A 22,795-nucleotide genomic window follows, 5' to 3' on the forward strand; every position below is an offset into this window, starting at 1 on the left:
TATAGGGTTTTTTTTTGTTGGGGGGGGGGGTTTCAGTCTGAATGACACCCATGGGTCCATTCCAAACCTGTGATTCTGTGTCTGTGGGGTAAGAGAAAGGTGACAGCTCCTTCATTAAGGCAATGGCCTTAACTGGCTAGTTAAGTACTGCCATTTACATGCCCAAAGTGGTTGTCTTGATGCCATAGAGTCAAATGGGTGGGCTTTTTCTCATCTCACCTGGCTGGATGCCAAGTCATCCTAGGAGGGAGAAAGGTGTGGGGTGGGGCTGGGTGGGTGTTTCGGCTGATATTGGAAGCTGGAGACATAGAGGCTTGTCTTGCTCTGTGTTGGACCCAAAGTTGTGGTTTGGGGCTTCTCTGGAAACCAAATGGGGAAGCAAGACCTGCTGAAGTGTTAAATAAAACCATATTTCCTGAAAAACACTGCAGCCTCCACTGACCTTCATTCAAAGGAAACAGAACCCTAGGTAAGCACAGGAACCCCCTGGAGTCTTTTGCTGCTTGGAGATTTGGGCGCATGCAACAGAACTTTTGTTACCATTTTAACTCAGTGGGTTTTAACTCTCTTTTGGCCCACTTTTCATCTCTGAACCCCCAAACACACCTCACCTACACCTCCTCTTCCTCTAGACCAGTGCTCTTCAAACTTGAGTCCCCAGCTTTTGTTGCACTACAACACCCATCATCCCCTGCCGGCTTAGTCAGGGATGATGGGAATTGTAGTCCAACACCTGAGGGAGGACCCAAGGTTGATGAACACTGCCCTTTCCCCTTGCATATTCTCTCTCAGCCCTGCTGGGCTCTCTCTCCCCAACAACTCAGGGCTGAAGCCAGGACCATCCTCTGATCTCTCCACATGCCCCAATTCAGTTTTCTGCCAATCTTTGCTGGGTTCCACAGAAATGGCATATCCTCACGACAACTCCCACATGGAAGAGGAAGTGGTTAGCATAGCATGGTTGCATGGGCAGCTGCAACAGGCTTGGGAGATTGGCACTAACCCCTGCCCCAGCCCAGTGCTGTTTAATCCAGGGAGAGGAAGAGCAGTACAGAAGATAAAAGTTGCACACTGTTGACGAGCCTGGGATCTTCCTGCAAAGAGGTGGGAGGGGGTGAAAATAGGCCCTGCTTAGAATACCTCCAGTGAGCCACAAACAGCCCATCGCCCCTCCACTCCTCTGTAGTCTATTGCCGTCTCCCCAAAGTGTGTGGCCAACTAAATTCATCCGATGATCAGGCAAGCTGGCTTTATGATTCCCCAAACTGATGCTATGTTGAGTGGAGGGGAAGAACCCATAAAAGCATGTCTCCACCCAACCGTTAATGCTCCCTCCCCGCTTTCAAAAAACACACGACTTGCTGAGCAGCCAGAAGACAGTGTGTTTATTACAGCCCACCAAGAGCAAAGCTGGACAAGTGGAAAGGGAAGGAACCAGCAATTTAGGCTCAAGGAGTCATGGCTGGCCAGGCAGGGGCACTGCAGGAGGAGGCAGCGCTGAGCATGAACAGCAGCAGCTGGACCCCCCGTTGCTTTACAATGTTCTCTGCTCCTTGCCTTTAACAGCAGCCAATGTGTCTTTGCAGCAGAGGGGCTAGCCAACCTCGCAGGGCTGTTGTGAGGCTCACATGGAAGAAGCACGTAAGCCAGCTTGAGCTCCTTGGAGGAAAGAGTGAGGAGTGTGATCATAAATAAATATTCACAATAATAATAACAGTAGGAGGAAGGAGGAAGATCACCCCCATCAGACCCGTTGCTCCCCATTCTGCTCTTCGAAACCTCCCCCCAGCTTGGAAGGGCTTACAGCGCAGGTGTGGCTCAGGCAGGTATCACAGGGCCTCCCTTCTCAAAGTCCCGTTTGACTCCTCCGGAAAATGTAGCAGAGGGAAGTCCTGCCAGTGCGTGAACTCAGGCAACACACCTGCAGGGGCTTTGTGCAAATTCATCCAGAGGCCTCAAAATGCTCATGGTCCAGGGCTTTGCTTCCACTCTGGCCCAAAGCTTATCTTCAGTAGATCGTGCAAATTCTGACACACGCAAACACAAACACTCTCTCTCACACAATCACTCCTTTCTGAAATCCATGCACTTGGGAGGCAGTGCAAACAGCCTCTAAAAACTGCACTGATCCCATGATTTCAGTGAGTGGGAGTGGATAAGAACCAGTCTTACCCTGCTTCACGAAGCATACATGCACGTAACATCCATACGTCTCTCTCTCTCACACACACACAACATCAGACTCCCCTCTCTTACCTCACAGTATGAATCCCAGCAGGATCTCTGCCCCCTGCCCCCTTTTTCCTGATTCCCCACCGCAGACCACCCATGTAGCAAAAGCAAGGGCGCAAGAGGGAGCATGCAGGCCGGGTGGTGGTGGAAGTAGTGGCAGGAGATGCTGGCCTAGGCAGGTGCCCATCACTGCTCTTGCAGACGCTAAAAGGAGTTTCTGCGTTACGATGGGCAGAGGGGCTTGGCTTCCTTGGACCCAGCAGCAAATACAATGGATCTGGGGAGGGACAGGGACAGAGGATTCTCCTTAGCCAAGGGAAACAGGAGAGGGAAACAGCCTGATTCTCGTTGTCCCCCGCAGTGCATCCAGGCAGAAAGTCAGCAGCAAATCAAGGCTCGGGAGAGGCACCCCCCCCCCAAAGCCAGGGTAGTGTCAGACACCACCCCCTTCCCACATCCAGTCCCCGCTGCAAGGCAGGGACCCCCTTTCAACATTTCAGGCTAATACAAAAGGCTATGAAGACGTCCCCTGCCAATATTGCACAGAGTCCAGGGAGGGGCAGGAGGCCTCCTCCTCCTCAGCAGGTTTGTTTTTTGCAGGCGGGGGGGTGGGGAAGTTGGGCCCCTCTGGAGAACACCGCAAGCTGTCATCTCGCAGACTGGAGGAGGAGGGCAGGAGTGTCCCCACCCGAGGGAGAAGGAAAGAGGGGGAGGCCGTCGCCTTGGCACCCCAGGGCAGAGATCAGCTACTTCTGCAGGATGGGACGGCGAAGGGATTCCACGTAGGAGAGGGCGCTCTGCAGGGAGGTCAGGCAGTACCCCTCCTCGCCAATCAGATACCTGGCAAGGAAACGAGAGTGTCAGAGAAAAATCTGCTCAGCATCTGCAGGGAGAGACATTAGGCAGATGGCAATGTCCAAGTGACTGGCTGGAGAAGCTGAAACTCTCAGGGCCTTAAAGCCAACAGGCAACACTTGTAGTAGAGGGTATGCAAGCAAGAAAATGAGATGTAATTTTTTCCTCTCCCATCATATTAGAACTCAGGACGGGGAAGAACCCTGCATTAATATATGGAATTGGGCGACTTTAAATGAACATATGAAGAGAACCAAACTATGCATGTTTTGTTTTTATATTCTTGTTGCAGTCTGTTGCGTTTCTTGACTAAATAAGGTAATATGAGAAAAGACCATGAAAGTGTCAACAACAACAAAAAAGAGCCTTGTTGCTGGATCAGGCCAATGGCCCATCGGGTTCAGCATCCTGTTCTCACAGTGACCCCCAGGCCACCCAATGGGAAGCCCACAACCTGAACCTGAGCACAACAGCCCTCTCCTCTCCTGAGGTTCTGGCAATTGGCATTCAGAGGCAGATGGCTCTGACAGTGGAGGGAGAGCATAGCCATCGTGCGGAGAAGCCGCATCCTTTATGAATTGGTCTATTTCTCTTTTGGAGCCCCACAACGTGGTGGCCATCACTGCCTCACGTGGGAGCAAATATAACCATGCACTGCATGGAGAGGTACTTTCTTTTGTCTGTCCTGAATGTAGTGCCCATTTCATGGAGGATGCTGTGTCAACCACGGTGGCCAGGTGGAGCCTCCAGGTTCAGAGGCAGTCTGGCTCTGAATGCTGGATATGTTCAGGGAAGAAGGCCTACTCTCCTCCTCTCTCTCCTCTGTGTGGGCTTCCCATGGGGACGTCTGGCTGGCCACTGCAGGACAAGGTACGATGAACTAGATGGCGATCTAGTTGGCACCTGCAGGACTCGTCTACTGAAGGCAGCAGGAAAGAGCAAAGATTTTTTAAGGAGAGAAAAAAAGATGGATTCATAATTAAGATGCTTGGAGGAAGCTTTGGAGTCACCCAGATCTCTTTTGCACTCAGGGCAAATGTTCAAAGCTTAAACAGAGCAGAAATGAGACAATGGCGGTAAAGTTATGCTGGCTGGGTGCTGTTCTCAGTGCTCATCCCTGCAGTCTTTTGAGACAAAACAGCATAAACCAAAAAGACAGTCAATCAGATAATGAACAAGCTCAGCTAGAAAGGCTTTGGGTCCCTCCAGGGACAAAAAACAAGTCACAGAAGTATCTACTGAAAACAGAGAAGTTAGAAAAACAAAGAGAGCTTTTTGGAGTTTGCAATTGGCTGCATGCCTGGCTGTGACCGGGCCACTAGGCAGCTTCTGGGTTATCTGTGGAGGCCTCTGGGCTCGAAATGGGGACATTTCCCAGTCAAAACAGAGCAAGGTTGGAGAGGAGAGGCTCCAGAGCCGAGCCGCGATCCCCATGCGCCTGTCCAGTCTGATTATGCCTTGGCTGCTTCACCCACATGCTGGCTGCGTCTTGCTCAGACTCCAAAGCTGGCAGGCCGTGTAAGCAGAGCCGACAGCCTGAGGTGGTGGTGGAGGGACTCCTTCCCCATGCAGAGGCGGGCGGCACGGAGATTGTGGGTGGGCAGAGCTAGACTCGGCCAGATTTAGGCAATGGTGTCTGTGTCTGTCGCCAGCCAGATTGTATTGCCTTGGGTGGGCCTGTGGGTGAAGGCTCATGGCTCCAGAAATTTGGAGAAGGGGATGGAGTGAGGCACTAGATCCCCTCTGGAGCAAAGGAATCCATCCCAAACCACCCAGGGAATGGGGGACAGAACTATGCCCGGTGACCAGGAGCTGCTGTGGCAGGAAATGCCCTCAACTATTCTCAGTGGCTGAGCACTCACTCTGCATGCAGCTTTAGTCCTCAACATCTGCAGGATGGGCTGAGAAAATATTTATACTCACATGCATGATCTGAAACCTGTAGAGAACTGCCCTGCCAGTCTGTGCAGACAACACTGAGCTAGCTGGACCAGTGGTCTGACTTGCTATAAGGCTTGCAGAGTATGCATTTAGCACCTAAAAACATACAGGAACGGACATGACTTCTGAATCAGCCAACCATTAAATTACACCCCAAACCACATCTTTTCTGGTTACAAAGCCTGATGCAGAAAGTTCCAACGGGGATTTTGTCTAGGAGAGCTCCAGACTTGGTTCTCTGGTTCTTAAGATTTAAGTGCAGGTTTCAACTGGGATATGCTTTTGATATGCTTGCCTGCCTGCCTTCTCTTCAAGAGAGAGGTTGGCCCCTGCTTGTCACAGCAGCCGACAGAGGCGCTTCTTCCCTGCTGCCTACCCTTCGTGGATGAACTCCTCCAGCGCAGCACACTCCGAGACCAGCTGAGGCAGGTTGCTCTTGAGGACCACGTAGGAAAGGATGGGAAGGAGATCATCAGCACCACTGCAAGACAAAATTCCACATCAGCTTTGTGGCCCACACTGCAGGGAGGGCTGGCTCAGGGGTCCCACAGGTGGCAGTTTTAGCACAAGAAGTGCCCAGAGGTGCTTGGTCTGGCTCAGCAAGAGGCAGCTAGGGAGTACCCAGCACACTAGTGACGGCCAAAGCATTGCGGGGGGGGGGGGAGTGCATTTCCAAAATGCATGAGAGTCCCCTGAAATGCACTGCAAGCCCATAGTTGTCTGGCCTTAGCTTTGTCGAAAGACACCTGTCAGGGAATGGATAAGGCAGCCCTTCTTGCTGGGGGCCTCTGCAGAGAAGGCTCTGCTCATGGGCACAGCTTCTCCTTGCTAAAGGTGGACAGAATGCATTTGGCACAACTTAAGGGATGCAATCCAACCTCACATCTTTGGAAAGCGTGGAAAGTTGGGCTTTTGTTCTACTACTGCTTCTTGCATTGCCATTTTAGCTGTGATTCCTGCATGGCAGGCAGCTGGACTAGGGTCCCTTCCAACTCTACAATTCTATAAAAATTCTATAAGAAAACAATAAAGCAAACTTTTAAAAAAGCTAGAATGCATTTTAGCAAACAACACCGTGGGGTGGAAATGAGGAAGGGTGTGACCAAGAGGGCAAGGAAGCAAGCCAACCCAACAAGCTACTCATACAACCTAAGACTTTTTTTTTGCACAATTGTAACTCTTGTGGGAGAGAGAGAGGCTGGTCACTTTGCCAGCTGTTCCCCAGATGCCAGGCCCTTTCCCCAGCAGCCGGTGGTCGGAGGCACTCTGACGCAAGTCAGCCAGGGGAGAGGAAGCAGCTCCCCACTTGTCTAGCCCTGGAATGTGGGGAACAGGCGAGACAAAGCATCCCTGGAGGCAGGCCCCAGCCTCCCTTGCATTCCTTCCCCTTGCTCAGCGGGGAGCCTGGCAGATTTGTCCCAAGACTCAGGGCCCCTCCTGCCTGGCCTGGAGCTCTGCCCCTGAAGCCCTTGGGCTGCCTTGCCCTCGCCCACTTTAATTCTTTTGACAGTCCTCCCTCCCCCTTTGCCTGGCTAAGCGCTGCTTGGCTGGGAAGCCGCTCCCCCTCCCTCCCTCCCCGCTGCCCTTCTGCAGCTCACGGGCTAAGTCCCTCTGACAGATCCAAGCTCCTTAATTGGCAGACTCGGGCTCGGTCCACAGGCGCGGGGACCGGCACTCAGGCTGGGCACAGTGGGGAGCCCCGCTGTCGGAAGGGATCCATCACGGCCGAGCCCCCTTGCTGGGTGCGTGTCTGGGCAGCGGAAAGCCTGGAGCCAGTGAGAGTGAGTCAATGGCAGCGCCGGGAGCTCCAGACAGCAGAGGAGGGGAGGGCCTGTGCAAAGCAACGAAGGAAGCAGCAGCAGCCCACACCTCGAGGAAGGGGCAGGCTCCAAGACAGAGGAAGCCTCTTGCCACCCAGGGCCAACCCAGGGCTCGGTTTCTGCCTGCTTCTCCCCACAGGAAGGACTTGGGCTGCAGTACTTACATGGCAGACGATGCCGGCTGGGGCCGGCCCTCCCGGCCCCCACAGTACTCCTCAGCACATTCACAGATGACACGCAACGTCCGCACTGCAGGGAACGGCAGCCAAAAGACAGTGGGCGTGTTAAAAAGAGGTGCCATAGGAACACAATACAAAGTCAGTTATCAAGTCCATGCAGCTCACCAACTTAGACGGCTTTAAAAAGAGGAATGGACTGATTCGTAGAGGAGAAGGCCCTCAGTGGCTACTAGCCACAAAAGCTGTACTCTGTCTCCACGGCTGGAGGCAGTGATGCTTCCGCATGCCGGTCACTGGAAACCACAGGAGGGGAGAGTGCTGTGATACTCAGATTCAGACCCCAATGGGGGAGTATTCCCTTCCTAAAACTCTGGAGAACTGTTGCCAGTCAGTGTAAGACAGCATGAAGCTGTTCCTAGGTTTCTTCCCCACCAGCACTCTAGATAGACAGACATGTAGTCTGCCAAGTGTTTAATGAACCAATGGTTCTGGATTCTGCACAGGTCTGCAGTGCTTGGGTGCTCAGCACCTCACTTGCATCAGGTAGCCTCACCTATGCATTCCAGCTTCTTCTGAGGACAGCTGCCCAGAGGAATCAGCATCAGCTCCTGCACAGCGGCGCAGTATGGGTAGGATCCAATGCCCCAGGTGGTGTTCCCCTGGGGGAGCAGCTTGGAAGAGATCCCCATTTCAGAGGGGGGCGTATTTCTCTGCAGCTCCATGATCTTGGAAAGGGCTGATTCCCGGGCTTTGTAGACATTCCTGTGTGGATGTGGGGTGGGGGCAAAGGGAGAGAGAAAGGAACAACCTGAATGGATGTTGTGGGGTTTCCCAAACTCACAGGCCTCCGAGTGGAAGCAACTGTCCACAAGGCAGGGCTTTTCAACTGGTGGCTCTCGCCCCACCTGCTGTGCTGCGAAAGGTCCCGCCACGAGGATCTCTGCCAGAAAAGGCATGGCCCCCTTACCTGTACACAGCCAGGAGAGGCCCCCAGAGTGGGGCAAAGAAGGCCTCCTCCAAACGTGCCACACACTGGTCCTTGGAGGCTGCTGTGTTCAGGCCCTCAAAGGCCAGCAAAGTCAGGGAGAGCAGCCTGTCTGGGGAGAGAAACAATTCAGGCGGAGCAAGCCAGAAAGGCTCCAGAGAGCGACTGGCGCAGGACACTTCCAGAAGGCAGCCCAGGAGGTGGACTGACAGGGGGGTGAGCAAATGAAACCAACACAGTGAAGGCCGGTCCTGTAAGGAAGCGCTCAATTAGCCAATAAGGCAGACTGAGAACGCCCTTGGGACACCAGCAAAGCAGGGGCACTAAAAATAATGATTTTTCTTTTAAAAATTGACATTTGGTAATAATAATAATAATAATAATAATAATAATAATAATAATAATAATAATGGCACTCATGGGGAAAGTCAGAACTTTCTTACACTGCACTCCACACTCTCCTATTTTATTGTTCTCTTTTTGCTAACTTAGGTTACAGGAACGCAAGAAGCTGCCTTATACCAAGTCAGACCGTTGGTCCATGTAGCTCAGTATCCTACAGACTGATTGGCTCTCCATGATTTCAGGCAGGGGTCTCTCCCAGCCCTAGCTGGAGATGATACTGGGGATTGAACCTGGGACCTTCTGCTTGAAAGGCAAATATCAAATATCAGAATAATGCAAGGAAATGAGATCCTGTTATGTGTAGCAGCAAATCCATTTTATTCTCTCTCTCTCTCTATATATATATAGCTGAGCTCTAAAAAAAACCCAAAACATTGGGGGGCACCATATGGGGCACTACCCCAAAAACCTCTGTCTGCCCTCAGCCAGCTCCTCCTGCCTGTGTGAACTGGCTGGCAGGTTCCTCCTGCTCCATCTCAAGTCTTGCCTGTGTAGAAGGAGGAAGCTTCCTGGCTCTGGCATTCTATCGGTCTCCCTGCCTCCCGTCCCAATGGGCAACAGCCACCATTTTCAGCACATGTGTGTGGGTTTTTCTCTATTCTCCCACCCAAGACTGTAGGTTCTGTGTACCAGTAAGCTAATGAAAGCGAGATGGTGGGGGTCAAGACTGCAGGAAGCCCCTTTTAAGGGGAAAGGTACAGAGTCAGCAACCTTACAGCCTTCGGAGACACGGATGCCAAGGAGGCAGTGCTGCCCCCTTCTGGCGTTGCCCAGGGAGCCACAGAAGATGAATCTTTCAAAGCAACCTTCGACAACTCAGTGCCCTTCATCTGTTTTGGACTACGACTCCCATCAGCCCCTGTCTGTATGGTCATATGATGCTGGGGCTGATGGGAGTTTTAGTCCAAAACAACTGGAAGGCAATAGGCTAGGCAGAGCGGGGAGGCTGATTGATGGAATCTGCCAACACAGGACGTGGGGATGGTGCCTGCTTGTTTGGATGGTTTCAGAAGAGGACTTGCGGGGCTCTGCTGATGTTCTCAGCAGAGACAGGATAGCGTCCCAAGGTTCGCTTGCTGGTTTTGATTTTTAAAAAATCAAAAGAGCATGATGAAGCGGGTGGGTGAAGCTGAAGGCAAATCCTTGACTTTGAATTCTCACATACTTGTCCATTGCAACTTTGTAGGATTTGGCACATCTTTACTACTTTCACAGCACCCCTCTCCTCCCCCAGGTCAGTGGTCACCCCTCCCTGCCATGGCTGCCTGCCCTGTGTCCGATGCAAAAGACTTGGTGGTGGTTTTTATTGTGAAAATCTTTTGTAAGCTGCTCTGAGCTTATAGATAGAAGGTATTCTACGTTAAAAAAAACCTGAACCAAGAGACAGGATTTATTTATTTTTAAAGTTATGAGTGTTAACTGGTGTACTGATGCCAGGATGTCTGCATCGTCCAAAACAGATTTGTGAACCACCACTGCCGATTTGCTCTGTGTTTCATTTCCCTCTTACTTTGCTTTTTACAGCCTCAATCTATATAATATGTGTTTGCAACACGAGACAAAACTGCATGCATTGGACGAAATGGACACCTAACGCACAAAAGCCTTACTCCATAATAAATGCAAAAGGCTCTTTCATTCTTGCAAACAAATTAAGCTGCTCTCACCAATGGAGTTGTGAATGTCCTTCACGACTGCTTTGAGCTGCTCTTGCTGGCTCGACAGCTTCCTCCCAGCCGGCAGGCCCTGGGGCTCTCTCAGGGGCCCTGAAGGCCAGGCTTCGGAGGCAGACAAGAACTGCTCCAGGTCTTCGAAGGAACTCTCCTTCTCTGCCAGGGCAGGTGCTGGCTCCTCACGAGGCAGGCTCCGCTCCGGGGTGCTCAGGCTGGGGTCCTCGATGAGGGGGCTGCTAGAAACGCTGTGCCGCAGGTTGAGCTTGTTGTTTTCCTGGACGGAGAACATGGCGTGCATGCTCTGGGAGGACCGCAGCCTCCGGCCCTCGGGGGCTGGCGAGAGGAAGGCCTCGGCGTCCAGAGAGGAGGAGAGGGAAAGGCCTCGGGAGACCTTCCCAGCGGCTCGAGCGTCTGCTCTGCCCCAGCTCACAAGTGGATAGACGCGGCTGTAGGCCGAGCACTGCAGCTTCCGCAGCAGCTGGCAGATGGGGTGATCCGCAAAGCTGGAGGCAAGGAAACGAGGGACTTGTTAGAGAATCATGGCAGGAAGGACTCACACCCACGGACCCATTCCCTTTGGGGGCTGCACCACTTTCTCTCTCGCTCTCTTGGGGCAGAACAAAACAAGGAGGCCACCTTTGACCAACAGGTGCAGAGACATCAGCTGCCCAAGAGCTGACATGGACTATAACTGAGAAGGGTTTAAGGTTCCTAGATCTCATGGCAGCATAAAATGAACACAAGACCCTCAGGCGAGAGGAGGGATGACCTCAGGGGAGTCTGTGCAGGGTCACGTCCTTACCTTTGTTTATCTAAGCTTTGCAGCAGCTGCCTCCTGAAAGGTTTGGGGTCTGTGGGTGTAAGAGATTTGCAGCAGCACCCTTGACACAGCAGGGGCAGGGAAGATCTGTGGGGGCCTCCAGATGTTGCTGGACTCCAGTTCCATTCAGTCCTGACCATTGGCCATGCCAGATGCTGGGGCAGAGGGGAGTGGGAGCCCACCAACCTCTGGGACCCCCCCCCAGATGCTCTTCCACCACTGTTGGCAAGTTCATTTGGAAGCAAGTAAGCATGCACAGCCAACCAAAATGATTTGTGTTGTATCTACTGTTAGCGAAGCTCAGTGCAGATCCACTGAAATTAATGGGCATTACTGTGTTAGGCCTATTAATTTCAGTGGGTCTACTCTCGGTAGAAGTTAGGTGGTGACAACTCTGCCTATATTTCTCCAGCTTTCCTCCAAGGAGCTCAGGGTGCCCCCGGTTTATTTCCACAACGATTCTGCAAGGCATATTGGGAGGAGAGCAGATGCCTGATTATGTGCTAGAAGCCAAAATTAGCTGACTTAAAATCTAGGCTACACAACAACTTAACTATGCACCTCATAAGTCATTCCTGAAAAGTCCTTCCAAAGCTTCTGACAGATGCTCAGGCAATGCCTTGTCTGAAGACAGTCACAGGGCAGGGAGGTCCCCAGCAGCTGATGAATGTTTTTCCCTTGCTGTCTCTTATGGCAGGAGCATGGCAATGCTGAGAAGGGCACTCACAGGCAGCCTCAAAGCCACCACCCCTGCTTGGGCCACAATAATCTACCACCATTTAAAAAATATCATTTATTACATTTCTATACCACCTTTCATCAGAGGGTCACAGAGCAGTTTACAATGTAAATATTGCAGTTGTTGTATAAGGGATTATTATTATTATGACCAGAATGTAATTGAAATTAATAAGATTTTGGAACACACACACACACAAAAAATCATCAAACCATCAATTCTAGTATGAAGGGGGCCACCTTATCTAAATTATATAATTCGGTATTTGAACAATTGGCATTAGTAATTATATTATAAATTGATATTGTTATAATGAGGCTATTATTGGATTGTAATTGAAAACTAATAAAACTATCATCCAAAAATGCAATGTAAAAACACAAGAATACAGACATAGTGACAAATGAAAACAATAACCCCCCCACCTGCAAACACAGTTTAAAAGGCCACAGATTGTTTAATTAGCCAAAGACCTGAGAGAAAAGGAATGTTTTTGCCTGGCGCCTAAAGGTGTAAAATGAAGACGCCAGGCAAACCTCCCTGGGGAGAGCATTCCATAGACGGCGAGCCACTGCAGAGAAGGCCCGTTCTCGTGCTGCCACCCCGGCACCTAAAGATATGTAATGGAGTTGTCAGGTGAATCTCCCTGAGGAGAGTATTCCACAAGCACGGAGCCACTGCAGAAAAGGCCCGTTCTCGTGTTGCCACCCTCTGGACCTCTCAGAGAGGATGTACACGAAGGGCCTAAGAAGGTGATCTTGGGGTCTGGGTAGGTTCATATGGAGAGAGGTAGTCCTTGAGGTATTGTGGTCCTGAGCTGTTTAAGGTTTTATAGGTCAAAACCAGCACTTTGAATTAGGCCTGGAAACTGACTGGCAGCCAGTGTAGTTGGGTCAGGATTGGCATTATATGCTCAAACCATGTTGTCCCAGTGAGCAACCTGCCCACCAAATTCTGCACCAGCTGAAGTTTCTGTCCCATCTTCAGAGGCAGTCTCACATATTACACGCCGCAGTAATTTCTCCTGCCCAAGGCCTCCTAGCAAAGCCCACACAGATTACAGCCATTTGCTCCTTACCTGAGGAGGTGGGAGATGAGCTTGGGCACCAGGGACAGGTCGTTGGGGCTCTTCCTCAGCTGGGCTTTCCACAACCTTGGCCACTCCTGTGGGAGCAGAGAACACCATTGCCTTGTGTCAGCCACCCTTTCCACTTGCAGAACAGTCCCCAATTCCCATCTGGCAAACACCAAAAGCTGCAAACATGGTGCTGGTTGATGCCTCCATTCCCCCCCCCCCTGCTGTGTGTGTGCTGGGGGGGATGTCCCTCAGGGGCCTGACCCGCCTAGGCAAGGGGATAAGTAGTCTAGCCTTCAGCCAGGGCGAGGGGGGAGACTTCCCATTAAGGGACCTTAGATTCCCTTCCTGTTATGATTCTGGATTTGCAAAGAGAAGGCTTAGCACAGAGCACAGGAAGGTGCCTTTGGCCAAGTCAACCCAGCTCAGTATTGCCAACACTGACCGGAAACAGCTCTCCAGGTTTTTCCAGGCAGCGGGTCCTTTCCCAGCCCCAAATACAACCCCAGGAGCTGAACCTGGGCCCTTCTGCATGCCAAGCACAAGCTCTCCCGCCAAGCTGCAGCTCTCCCCTTTAAATCCCCCCAAGAATGCTGGTGGATTTAGCCTCTCCGCCCCATTTCCAGACTCAGGCCCCCCACGGTGGCTCTCTGTCACCCCTGCCCTTTCCAGTAAAGGACCACATCTTTTCAGAGCTGGAGCTTGAGAGGCACCAGGCAGAGGACACTCGGTTTTGTGCTGTCGCAACCAACTGCACCACCCATCGCTGGCCTCGCACGTACATGGTCCTGCTCGTACTCCAGGATCGCGGCGTAAATGGCCCTCTGCTCCTGCTCTTCTGGGGTCAGCACCGCATTGCTTGAAAACCTCCTAAGGAGATGCAAGCACAAGGCTCAGAGTCAGTGGGGGAGCAGAGCACCCAGGCCTCCCTTTCCAAGCCACGATCTGGGGGCACAAGGAGGCTTTGCTTGGCCCCCACAGGGCAGACTCGCCTGTTGGCTGCTTCCTGCAGCCGCAGCCGACGCTCCTCCATCTTCCTCTGGAGCTGGAGGGAAGCAGAGTTAAGGTTTCACAATGCAACACTCCCTCCTCCTCTGCCTCTGCCAGAGTGACCACATCTCCCCAGAGGCCAACAGGGGGCCTGTTCCTCCATTTGCAAGCATCACAAGCTCACGGGCAGGTAAACATAGGAGGCATCCGGTAACTCCAGTCCTCCTGGTCAGTTGGGGGGAGAAGGGAGCCACTGGAGGGGAAGAGAGGAGCCCAGCCACCAGCATCTGACCTCACAGACATCCATACAAAGTGCCCGGGGGGGGGGGGGGAGATTCCAAAGTCTACCAAGAGAAGGAAACAGTGTTGGGGGTAAATCCAAGGAGGGGAGTCTGGGTGAAGGGTGCATGCCTAGCCTGGAACAGGGGGCAGGGAAAGACATGAGGACAATGGCAGGATTGTCCAACTGCTTTCAGTTTTAAAAAAAGAAGATCAGGGGCAGAGGTTTGCAACCCACTAGCAAGACAAATCCATGGAGGAGAATGTGATGGTCTGTCCCTGGTTATTAACAGAAGGGTGGGATTTGACCTACAGGGTCAGAGCCACTAAATCTCAGTTGCTGGGTATGAAGAAGAAGAGGAGTTTGGATTTGATATCCCACTTTATCACTACCTGAAGGAGTCTCAAAGTGGCTAACAATCCCCTTTCCCTTCCTCCCCCCCAACAAACACTCTGTGAGGTGAGTGAGGCTGAAAGACTTCAGAGAAGTGTGACTGGCCCAAGGTCACCCAGCAGCTGCATGTGGAGGAGCGGAGACGCAAACCCGGTTCCCCAGATTACGAGACTACCACTCTTAACCACTACACAAAGAAACAGGCGAGGCTGCTGCTTCTGGGTCCTGACTGTGATCTTCCCAGAGGCATCTGCCTGGCTCACTGCGGGAGATGTGACACTAGACTTGGCCAGCCTTTGGTGCCCTCCAGCTGTTTTGGACTACAACTCCCATCAGGCCTGTCACTGTACGGCCATGCTAGCTGGGCAACCTGGCTCCCCCACAACATATGCAGGCAGAGGTTCTTCCCTGAACGTAAGAAAGAGAGCTTTGTTCAGGCAGGTGGCGGGAAAGGCTAAGCAGGAGAATGAGGGCTCATAAGTAATGATTCAGGAGCAAGGCAAGAAGTTCAGCAGCAAGTGTAAGCAACAAAGATGTCCCAACGAGTTTGCCCGCCCCTCTTGCCACACTTTTAAAGCCAAGGCATGCGCACTCAGGAGATGCTCTCGCCTCAAGGGAAGGTCAAGACTGCAAGTGCATGCTCCGAGGGGCAGCTGGGTCTGCTCTCATCTGCGTAGGAGGGGCCTGGTTCTGACTCCTGTTCAGCCATTCTGCCCCCTCCCTTGGCTGATTAAAGCCCTTCCCAGCTTCCACTGAGGCGCTCTGCTTCGCAGGAAGGTCAAGAGGAAAGAGATGGCATCCCTGCTCTCCCTTCCAATGTGACTGAAATCAGGGTGGAAAGGGGAGGTTCCTGCTTCCTCCAACCCATTCCCACAATTCAGCTCTCTACCCATTTCCTTCCCCTTCCTTCCTTCCCCGATCTCATCGCTGTGGCGTCCATGACCTCAGGCTTCATGTGAGTTGTAGTCCAAAGCAGCTGGAGGGCACCAAGTTGGTGAGAGCTGGCCAGCCCTGCTTCCTGGCTTACTCTCTGGCCATTCTGCTCAAGAAGTGTCTCACCTTCCCAATTCCCTTTTCAAGGCTTGGACTATTCTGCGTACCCTTAGGCCCAGGAACAGCCGTCTCCTCCTTCTCTGCACCCAGACTTCTCCAGCTAGTTGTCATTTTACAGTTTGCCCTGCAGCTCGCTCCTGGAGGCATTCCAGTTTGCCAGCATTCTTCTCCCACCTTGACAATCTCAGTAAAGCAGAGATGCAAAAGCTGACCTCCCAGTAATAATCATCATCTCCCGCACAAAAACCCAGACCTTCACTTAGAGTAGAGCCCCTGAATAAGTAGGGCAGGGGAAGTCTAGACAGTGCCCTCCATGTATTGTGGACTCAGCTCCAGCCAACACGGACAGCAGTTAGGAGTGATGAGGGAGGCAATGCATCTTTGCATGCAGAAGGTGTCCCAGCGTTAATTCCCAGTGGCTTCTCCAGGTAGGGCTGGGAGAGTCTTCCTGCCTGAAATCCTGGAGAACCATTGCTGTCAGTCATCTGTTTCTATGAGAGTTGTAGTCAACACCTGGAGGGAATCAGGGTTGGCTACCCCTGAAAAATTAGGCAGGTATGATTTAATCCCATTCACAGATCTGAGAACCTGCAAGGACCTGTCCCTGCCAAACTTCTTAATGTCATGGCCTCCTGAGTTGGTCACCTCCAAGGATGGTTGAAGAGCAATTAAGCATCTTCCCCAGAAAAGGATACTGTCTCTTCTCGTGCTTTTGCAATCACCAAGTTCTCCATCATCTGGCGCTGAAGGGAAAGCGTCTGTAGGGTAAAGAAATGGCACTGAGGCTACACTTCACAGAACTGTTTGGACCAGGAGTGGGGAAAGAAGAAGGACAAGGACACCAAAAACATTTCTTCCACAAAGCAAGCACAGAAACTGTGGGGCCCCCGAATCCCCCACCTCTGTAGCCTGGAGCTTCACATGAATGTTGTCACTGCTGGTGCAATTTGTCAATGGATGGTGTTGTGCACTCATTATGCACAACTGCACCACCATCACTACTGTTAGGAAATTGCTATGGTGGCAGGTGGGTCGTTCCCTTGAAATTAGCTTCTTAAAAAACAGGAGATGGCAGAGGCACAGCCTGCTGGATACCAGAAGACAACTAAGCACCTCCAGGGGAGTAGCCCACAGTCATGGCCAGAGTGGGGGAGCCAGACAGACAATGTAGGGGTCTGCTCTGCATTGTGCTGCACTTAGGGATCAGCCAGGAAGAGGAGCTGCAACTTCCCCTTCCACCACCAACCCAGTGCTACATTTTCAAGGCTGTGCAAGGAAGTCCCCACTCCCCAAATCTCTATGCTGCTCCATTCCCAGGGCTCTTGAAAAGCAAGCAGTTGGGCAGTGGGGAGCAGGGAGGAGAGGCAGGCCGCCCCTTCAAGGTTTGCTTTTCCAACACTTTCCCCGCAGGGAATCGGCTTGCAAAGCAGCACCAGCAGGGCTGAACTCTCCACTGACCAGCTGGTGAGCAGAAGGTTCAGTCCTGCTCTCTGCAGGAGTCTGCTTCACCAGCACTTCCCTGCAGGGAACACTCTGGCGAAGCAGCCCCCAGCAGGACTGAAGGAAGCGCCTCCTTTTTCCTCCTTCAGACCACATGTTTAATTAAACATGTGGGCTGACCCCCAAATCAATTCAGGGCCCAGATGTGGGTCAGCTTGGCCCCAGATTGTCTTGGGCAGGACCAGGATGGATTCAAAGTGCCAGAAGGGGCCCCAGATCGGATTGTGGCGTGGGGTGTTGTACTCAGCCCTACTGGGACCCATCCTCCAGGCCACCCACTGCATCCACAAGCCCCACTTGCCAGCGATGTCTTCTGCAAGGTTTGACTGGGGTTGAGGCGGGCCAGCCGAGCCTCGTAGGTGGCCTTCAGCTTCTGGTTCTGCAGCGATGCCTCCTCCAGAGGGGTGAGCTCCCTGCATAGGAAGCAGAAATGCTTCAAAGGGTCAGCAGAAACAGAGGAAACTCTCACCCCAGAACTGGTTATCCCAGGAACCTCCAGCAGAAGGCTGGGAGCTTCAGCCGCCACCCTTCCCTTACCCCCCAAGTCAAGCCACCAGCCCATCAAGAAGGCTCCCCTTACTTTTTCGCACACTGCACTTCTGTAATTTGCAGCTTCTGGAACATCTCGGGAGGCAGGAAAGGCGACAGCTTCCCGCCTTCATCCGAGAAGACCCTGCGGTGGCGGGAGACAGGAGCAGGGCCCAAAATCCTCTCCGCTGCTGCCAGCTTCAGCTTAGTTTTTCCTTGTGTCGGGGAGAAAAGACAACAGCTGAGCATTGGGCAAAGCAAGGAACCACAGAGCCTCCCTGGCCCATCCCTGGAAGGATTTGCGATGAGCTGTTATAACTTGCTATGCAATTTATGAACAATTCACTGATGTGAATATTAAACATGCAGCCCCCTCCTTAGCTTTCATCCTGGAATTTCAGCCCAAAGTCACATTTTAACAACAACAAAATTAATAACAGAAATGAAGCAAGAGAGAGAGAGAGAGAGAGAGAGAGAGAGGAAGGAACATCCTTCACCGATTTTGGCAATGCTGCTTTTGGCTCTTTCCAGGCACTGCTCTGCCACTTTCAGCATCTTGGGAGTGTCAGGTGTCATGTCGTTTCCATCCGCTGTAAGGGAAGGACAGAAAAAGTGCAATGCCTCAGCCCCGTCACATTTGGAAGTCAAATATCCTCAGGCTCGCTATCATCAACCACAAGGTCACCTTCCCTGCCCCCATCTTGCCAGAAAGGCTACGTTCTCCATACTTGTTCCACAACAACTGGCCCATCTTGCAGGAACCGCATCAGGAAAGAGCAGCCCCAAAGCCTTCCACAAACACACTCAAGAACTGCAGCAATTGGCAATGTGCCTCCATCCAACAGCAGCTTAACAAAGGGCCTTCTCAAGAGTCCCTCCACTTTGACATTCTGAAGGCTCCATGCCAGATGGAGCCATAAAATCTGCCCAGTTTTGTCCAGCCAGCTTCACTATCCAGGAGAGGAGGGATGTTATTGACTAGTAGGAAAACTTGGTGGGGTGGGGCACAGCAGAGTTCACAACTCGCTAAGCAAATACACTGGTTGTTATCTCTGAGCTCTACAAATATTTGTTATGGTCCTGAGTATCCAGACATGTTTGCTTATTTCTAACAGTCCTCCTAGTCTCCTGTAGAACCCATTCTTAAGAGCCACGGAGGCAGCCTAAGGGCTCAGCAATCCACACAAGCCCATCGCCACCTCGGGAAGTGGCACCTTCTAGCCACGAGAAACCTAAACCAGCCAGCAGAGCAACCACTTAAGCTGCAAAGCAAAACCCTAGACATACCATTGCCTGCTGCCGCCTCTTCCAACAGGACCTGGGAAATGTAGCTGATGCTCTTCAGATATTCCACGTAGGCTTCCTGCCAAACAGAGGGAGACAGGAGAGAAATTCAGTTCAGCAGGGCATGTCCCCAGTATTGGTACACAGCTCCTCCTCTTCCTATCCTCAAGACCAGTCCCAGATGCTTGGCTGCAGTGCAACAATTTGGGAAGCATAAGTCAGAATCCTGTCCCAGAGGATGTTGTGACAGCTCTCTCAGGCAGTGTGCTATTTGCATTGTCAGCCCTGAAAATATTGCCACTTGGGGTGCTATAGAGCAGAGGTAATAATATAAGAAGAGCCTGCTGGATCAGGCCAAAGATCCATCTAGATTAGCATCCGATTTTCACAGTGGCCAACCAGATGCCTATGGAAACCTGCAAGCAGGATTCAAACGCAATAATTTTTATTTTGTCTCTTAGGCCTACAAGTTCATCTCTTGTCTGCCTCAGTTTCTCATACTCCCCTCTTACAGAAGTTAGTTCAGGCCATGGGGTCTGCCCTATATCTTCCATAGTGAAGACAAGACCCACATCTCATTTGCTTTCTCTGCAATTTCTTCTCCTTTAGCACACCTTTGACTTCCTCGTGTGCCAAAGGGACCAACCACCTGCCAAGAAAGTCTCCTGCTACTAATACATTTAAAGAACTACTTTGTAGTTGTCTTAATGTTTTTAGCAATGTGCTCAATATATATTTTTAGCATTCCTTGCTGTCTGCAGCCACTTTTTGTGCAAAGGTTTGTGCTTTTTTTTTGTTCCCTTCATTTGGACAAGACTTCCACTTTTTAAAGGAAGCCTCCTTGCCTGTAACAGCGCTGGCATCTTCTTGGACCTCGTGGTACCTTCCTGATCTGCAGTATACACTCCAGTGGAATTTCTAATATTATGTTTTTAAACATCTCCCAAGCGTTTTGGAATGATTTGAATCTTTGAATTGAATTTGAATTGAATCTTGACTTTGCCTTTCAAATTTCTTTTTACCAATCCCATTTGGGGGAAGTTTCCTTTTTTGAAATAAAATGTGGCCATGTCGGCTTTTCTTGGCAATTGGCCATTTACAGGAACATTTAATGTAATTACGCCACATCTGTTGCTCTGCTCAGTTTTGCCTCTGGCCATGCCCACCTCTGACATGCAACCCCTGAAAAGTTGGCCACAAAGAAATGCTACTCTTGGCCCTGAAAGGGGTGCAGCAGACTCTAATCCTAACTTGAAGCCAAATAAATGAGTGTTCGTGAAAGGGCAAGGCCTAGCTTGATCCAACATGGTACCCTCCAGATGTTTTGAATTCCACGGTTGGAGGCAGCTATGTTCTTGAATAGTAGTTGCTAGAAAACACTTTGCTGAGAGTGTTCTTGAACTCAGACTCTACTTTCCCACAGGCATCTGGTTGACCACAGGATGCTGGACTAGATGGGTCATTGGTCTGATCCAGCTGGATCGTCTTATGAACTACAGCTCCCATCAGCCCCTAACAAAGGCTGATGGGAGTTGTAGTCCAAAACATCTGGAGGGCACCAGCCTAGTGCATTTAAATCCTCCTAAGGAAACCAGTAAAGGAAACCCACTGAAGGCACCACATGAATAATCGTTTTTGTGTTGTTTTTTAAGACAGCACTCTAGTCGTGGAACAAAGCAACGGCCGCAGACGGCATTTGCATTACGGAGCTTGAAGCGATGCGAGGCGTGTGCAAGGGCGCTTCCGAAGCCAGGGTAGGGGGCTGGACGCCAAGGCCGAGGAAAGTGGGGAGCTGGGCAGCGCTGACCACTGGATGGGCCGCTGGCGCAGAAGGAGCGGGATGCCCCGCATGGTCTTTGTCCGCCGCAGAGGAAAGAGCCCCACCCCACCCGGGCCCGTGGACGTCGGGCAGAGAGGGGCTTGGGGAATCCAAAGGCACCTCAATTCCTCCCCTCTCTTCGAAGCCACGCCAAACCCCCGGCAGCAGCTAACACAGAATGCGCATTCACACGTACTCCGACCCGAGCAAAACCTCCCCTCTCCTGTAAAGCCGGAGGGGAGCTGTTCGCCGCCCCTCCCCCATCCCGTCTCACCCGCGGCCGGTCTCCGGCGTCCAGCTCGAGGGCGCCCCTGGCCAGCTTCATGGCGCCCTGTAGCGGCTTCGCCGCTGGCTCCGGGGTTGCCGGGGCGGGTGCCGAGGCGGCCATGGCTGGGCCGGAACCTTTCCTCTAGGGAGCACCGCCCGGACGGGAAGAATAGAGAACGGGCACGGCAGAACCGGATGACTTAGAGCACCGGAGCCGGGGCAGATGAGGTCAGAAGTGGGCGGAGCTGCTGCCAGCAGCGCTCTCCGTCTGCTTTGTCATTGGCCGGCAGCGCGCAGGGAGGCTTGTCGCTTTTCCCGAGCGCGACCTTTGGGCTCGCAAGACGGTCCGAAAGACCCTTTGGGGCCTTGGTTGTTAACGATTTTGCTAGGGTTGCCATATTTCAAAAAGTAAAATTCCTGACACCCGCAAAGTTGAACCCCAACATTGCTGAGCTTTTGAAACTGTTTCCGCTGGTTTTTCCATTGCGTTGCCATACATCTAGGTTTTCCCTGACATTTTGCCGATTCGGCAAAATTCCCCCATGATACCATTTTTACACCCGAACACTAGGACATGTTTTCTGACGTATGGCAAGCCTAATTTTGCATTGGCTCACCACATTAGCATTATGCTCATTTGAGCAAGAATATCGCAGGCTGGTCCCCTTGCAGTGGGGGTGCTACATGAGAATATTTGGGAGGAGAGCACAAAAGGTATTTTGGGGGTGGTAGCGTACTTTTTGGCTGCATACACAATACACATTTTAAAAATATAGTTTCCCCCAAGGAATCCTGGAAACTAGTTTGTTAAGGGTGCTGGGAATTGAAGCTTTGCAAGGAGTAAACTACAGTTCCCAGGATTCTTTGTGAGAAGTCATGCGTAATGTTTGGTGTGTGCAGCCTTAGTCTTACAAGTAACACACATATGCAAGCCCGTAGCAAATGTGCTTATGCACCTACAAAACACACAATTTTCGCAATATCTTCGAAAATTATCCTTTGCACTTCTCAGGTTCCTTATTACCCCCGAAGCATGCATAGAACACACTCCGAGGCACCTTTATTATGCCACCAATGCTTTAATCCCCCCCCCCCGGATTTGGGGGCAAAATTGCCCAGTTTAGAAGGTACACTACTTATGTAGTAAATTAAATATTTATTATACAGTGGTGATAATAAACAACATTACCTATGCAAAGAGGCTTTTCTTCAAGTAACAGCGGGGGTCTAGTGGTAAAGGATGGGTTGCTTGTCTTGAGGAGTGTCTGTCTGTCAGTCTGTTTGTTTGCTTGCTTGCTTGCTTCCTTTCCAGCACCACAAATCTACTTTCTGTAGATCCAAGATCTACTCTCTACACAGGACTCTGCCCGTCTTCAGAGCCTCCTCACCTCATGTGCTCACTGTCGTAAGTGAACTAGGTGGTGAACACCATCTTTGGAATGCTCTCCTCAGGAAAGCTCAGAAAGTGGATAGAGAAAACTTTTTGTCCTCTTTCATAACACCAGAACTTTGCGCCCATCGCAGGAGCCAACTGGGGTCCCCCAAAGTTGATGGGCACTGCTATTCAAATGGTGTGCGCGTGCCATGTCGTGTGATCAGTTGTGCGGGATAGGACCTACCTGCCCCAACCCCAATATTTTAATCAAGTTGGCGCTCGTTATTTGCCCTGATGCCAAACAGCCTTTTGACTTAAAAGGCAAAACTCTTCCGGTGCCCGCCCCTGCCAGCAGTCTTTCTCCAGCCGCACCGGCGCCCTCCCTACCCTGCGGGCGCATCCGTCGAAGGGCAGCGGAGACGGCGCGGCTCCGACTAAGCGGCTTTCAGCCCGTCTCTAGGCCCGCGGCAGACCTGTTCCGGGCGAGAAGAGGAGGCTCTCGCAGCAGGTCCGCCACCCGCTGGCAGGCGAGCGGGAGCCCCTCGCCGGGCGGAGCTCCTGTCCGGGCAGGCTCCTCCGTCC

General features: G+C 51.8%; 1 protein-coding gene across 2 annotated transcripts; it reads right to left on the minus strand.

The window, feature by feature from the left end:
- Positions 1 to 1,362: 1,362 nt before the first annotated feature.
- Positions 1,363 to 22,768, minus strand: VPS9D1 (VPS9 domain containing 1). Of its 2 annotated transcripts, none has more exons than XM_083513639.1 (15): positions 22,028 to 22,768; positions 18,756 to 18,831; positions 17,966 to 18,058; positions 17,521 to 17,683; positions 17,242 to 17,353; positions 16,136 to 16,198; positions 13,717 to 13,769; positions 13,507 to 13,594; positions 12,728 to 12,813; positions 10,085 to 10,593; positions 7,995 to 8,124; positions 7,581 to 7,789; positions 7,013 to 7,097; positions 5,405 to 5,509; positions 1,363 to 3,072 (listed from the first exon to the last, which is right to left on the minus strand). In XM_083513639.1, exons 3-15 carry the CDS (start codon positions 18,042 to 18,044, stop codon positions 2,979 to 2,981), a joined length of 1,776 nt encoding a protein of 591 aa, XP_083369765.1. In that variant the 5' UTR covers positions 18,045 to 18,058; positions 18,756 to 18,831; positions 22,028 to 22,768; the 3' UTR covers positions 1,363 to 2,978. The 2 variants fall into 2 exon arrangements, with proteins under 2 accessions (XP_083369765.1, XP_083369764.1); XM_083513638.1 differs by lacking the exon at positions 22,028 to 22,768 and adding an exon at positions 20,846 to 21,034.
- Positions 22,769 to 22,795: the final 27 nt, after the last annotated feature.

Source organism: Podarcis liolepis (genome assembly GCF_965112155.1).
Source record: "Podarcis liolepis genome assembly, chromosome: 7".
NCBI lineage: Eukaryota > Metazoa > Chordata > Lepidosauria > Squamata > Lacertidae > Podarcis > Podarcis liolepis.

Excerpts from the sequence above, each read along its gene's own strand:
- VPS9D1 (XM_083513638.1), bottom strand. The coding sequence starts at position 20,959 with ATGGCCGCCTCGGCACCCGCCCCGGCAACCCCGGAGCCAGCGGCGAAG. Across the intron at positions 10,594-12,727 it reads CTCATCTCCCACCTCCTCAG|CTTTGCGGATCACCCCATCT; the intron begins GTAAGGAGCAAA and ends CCTTGCCTCCAG. Across the intron at positions 3,073-5,404 it reads GAGGAGTTCATCCACGAAGG|GTATCTGATTGGCGAGGAGG; the intron begins GTAGGCAGCAGG and ends TTTCCTTGCCAG.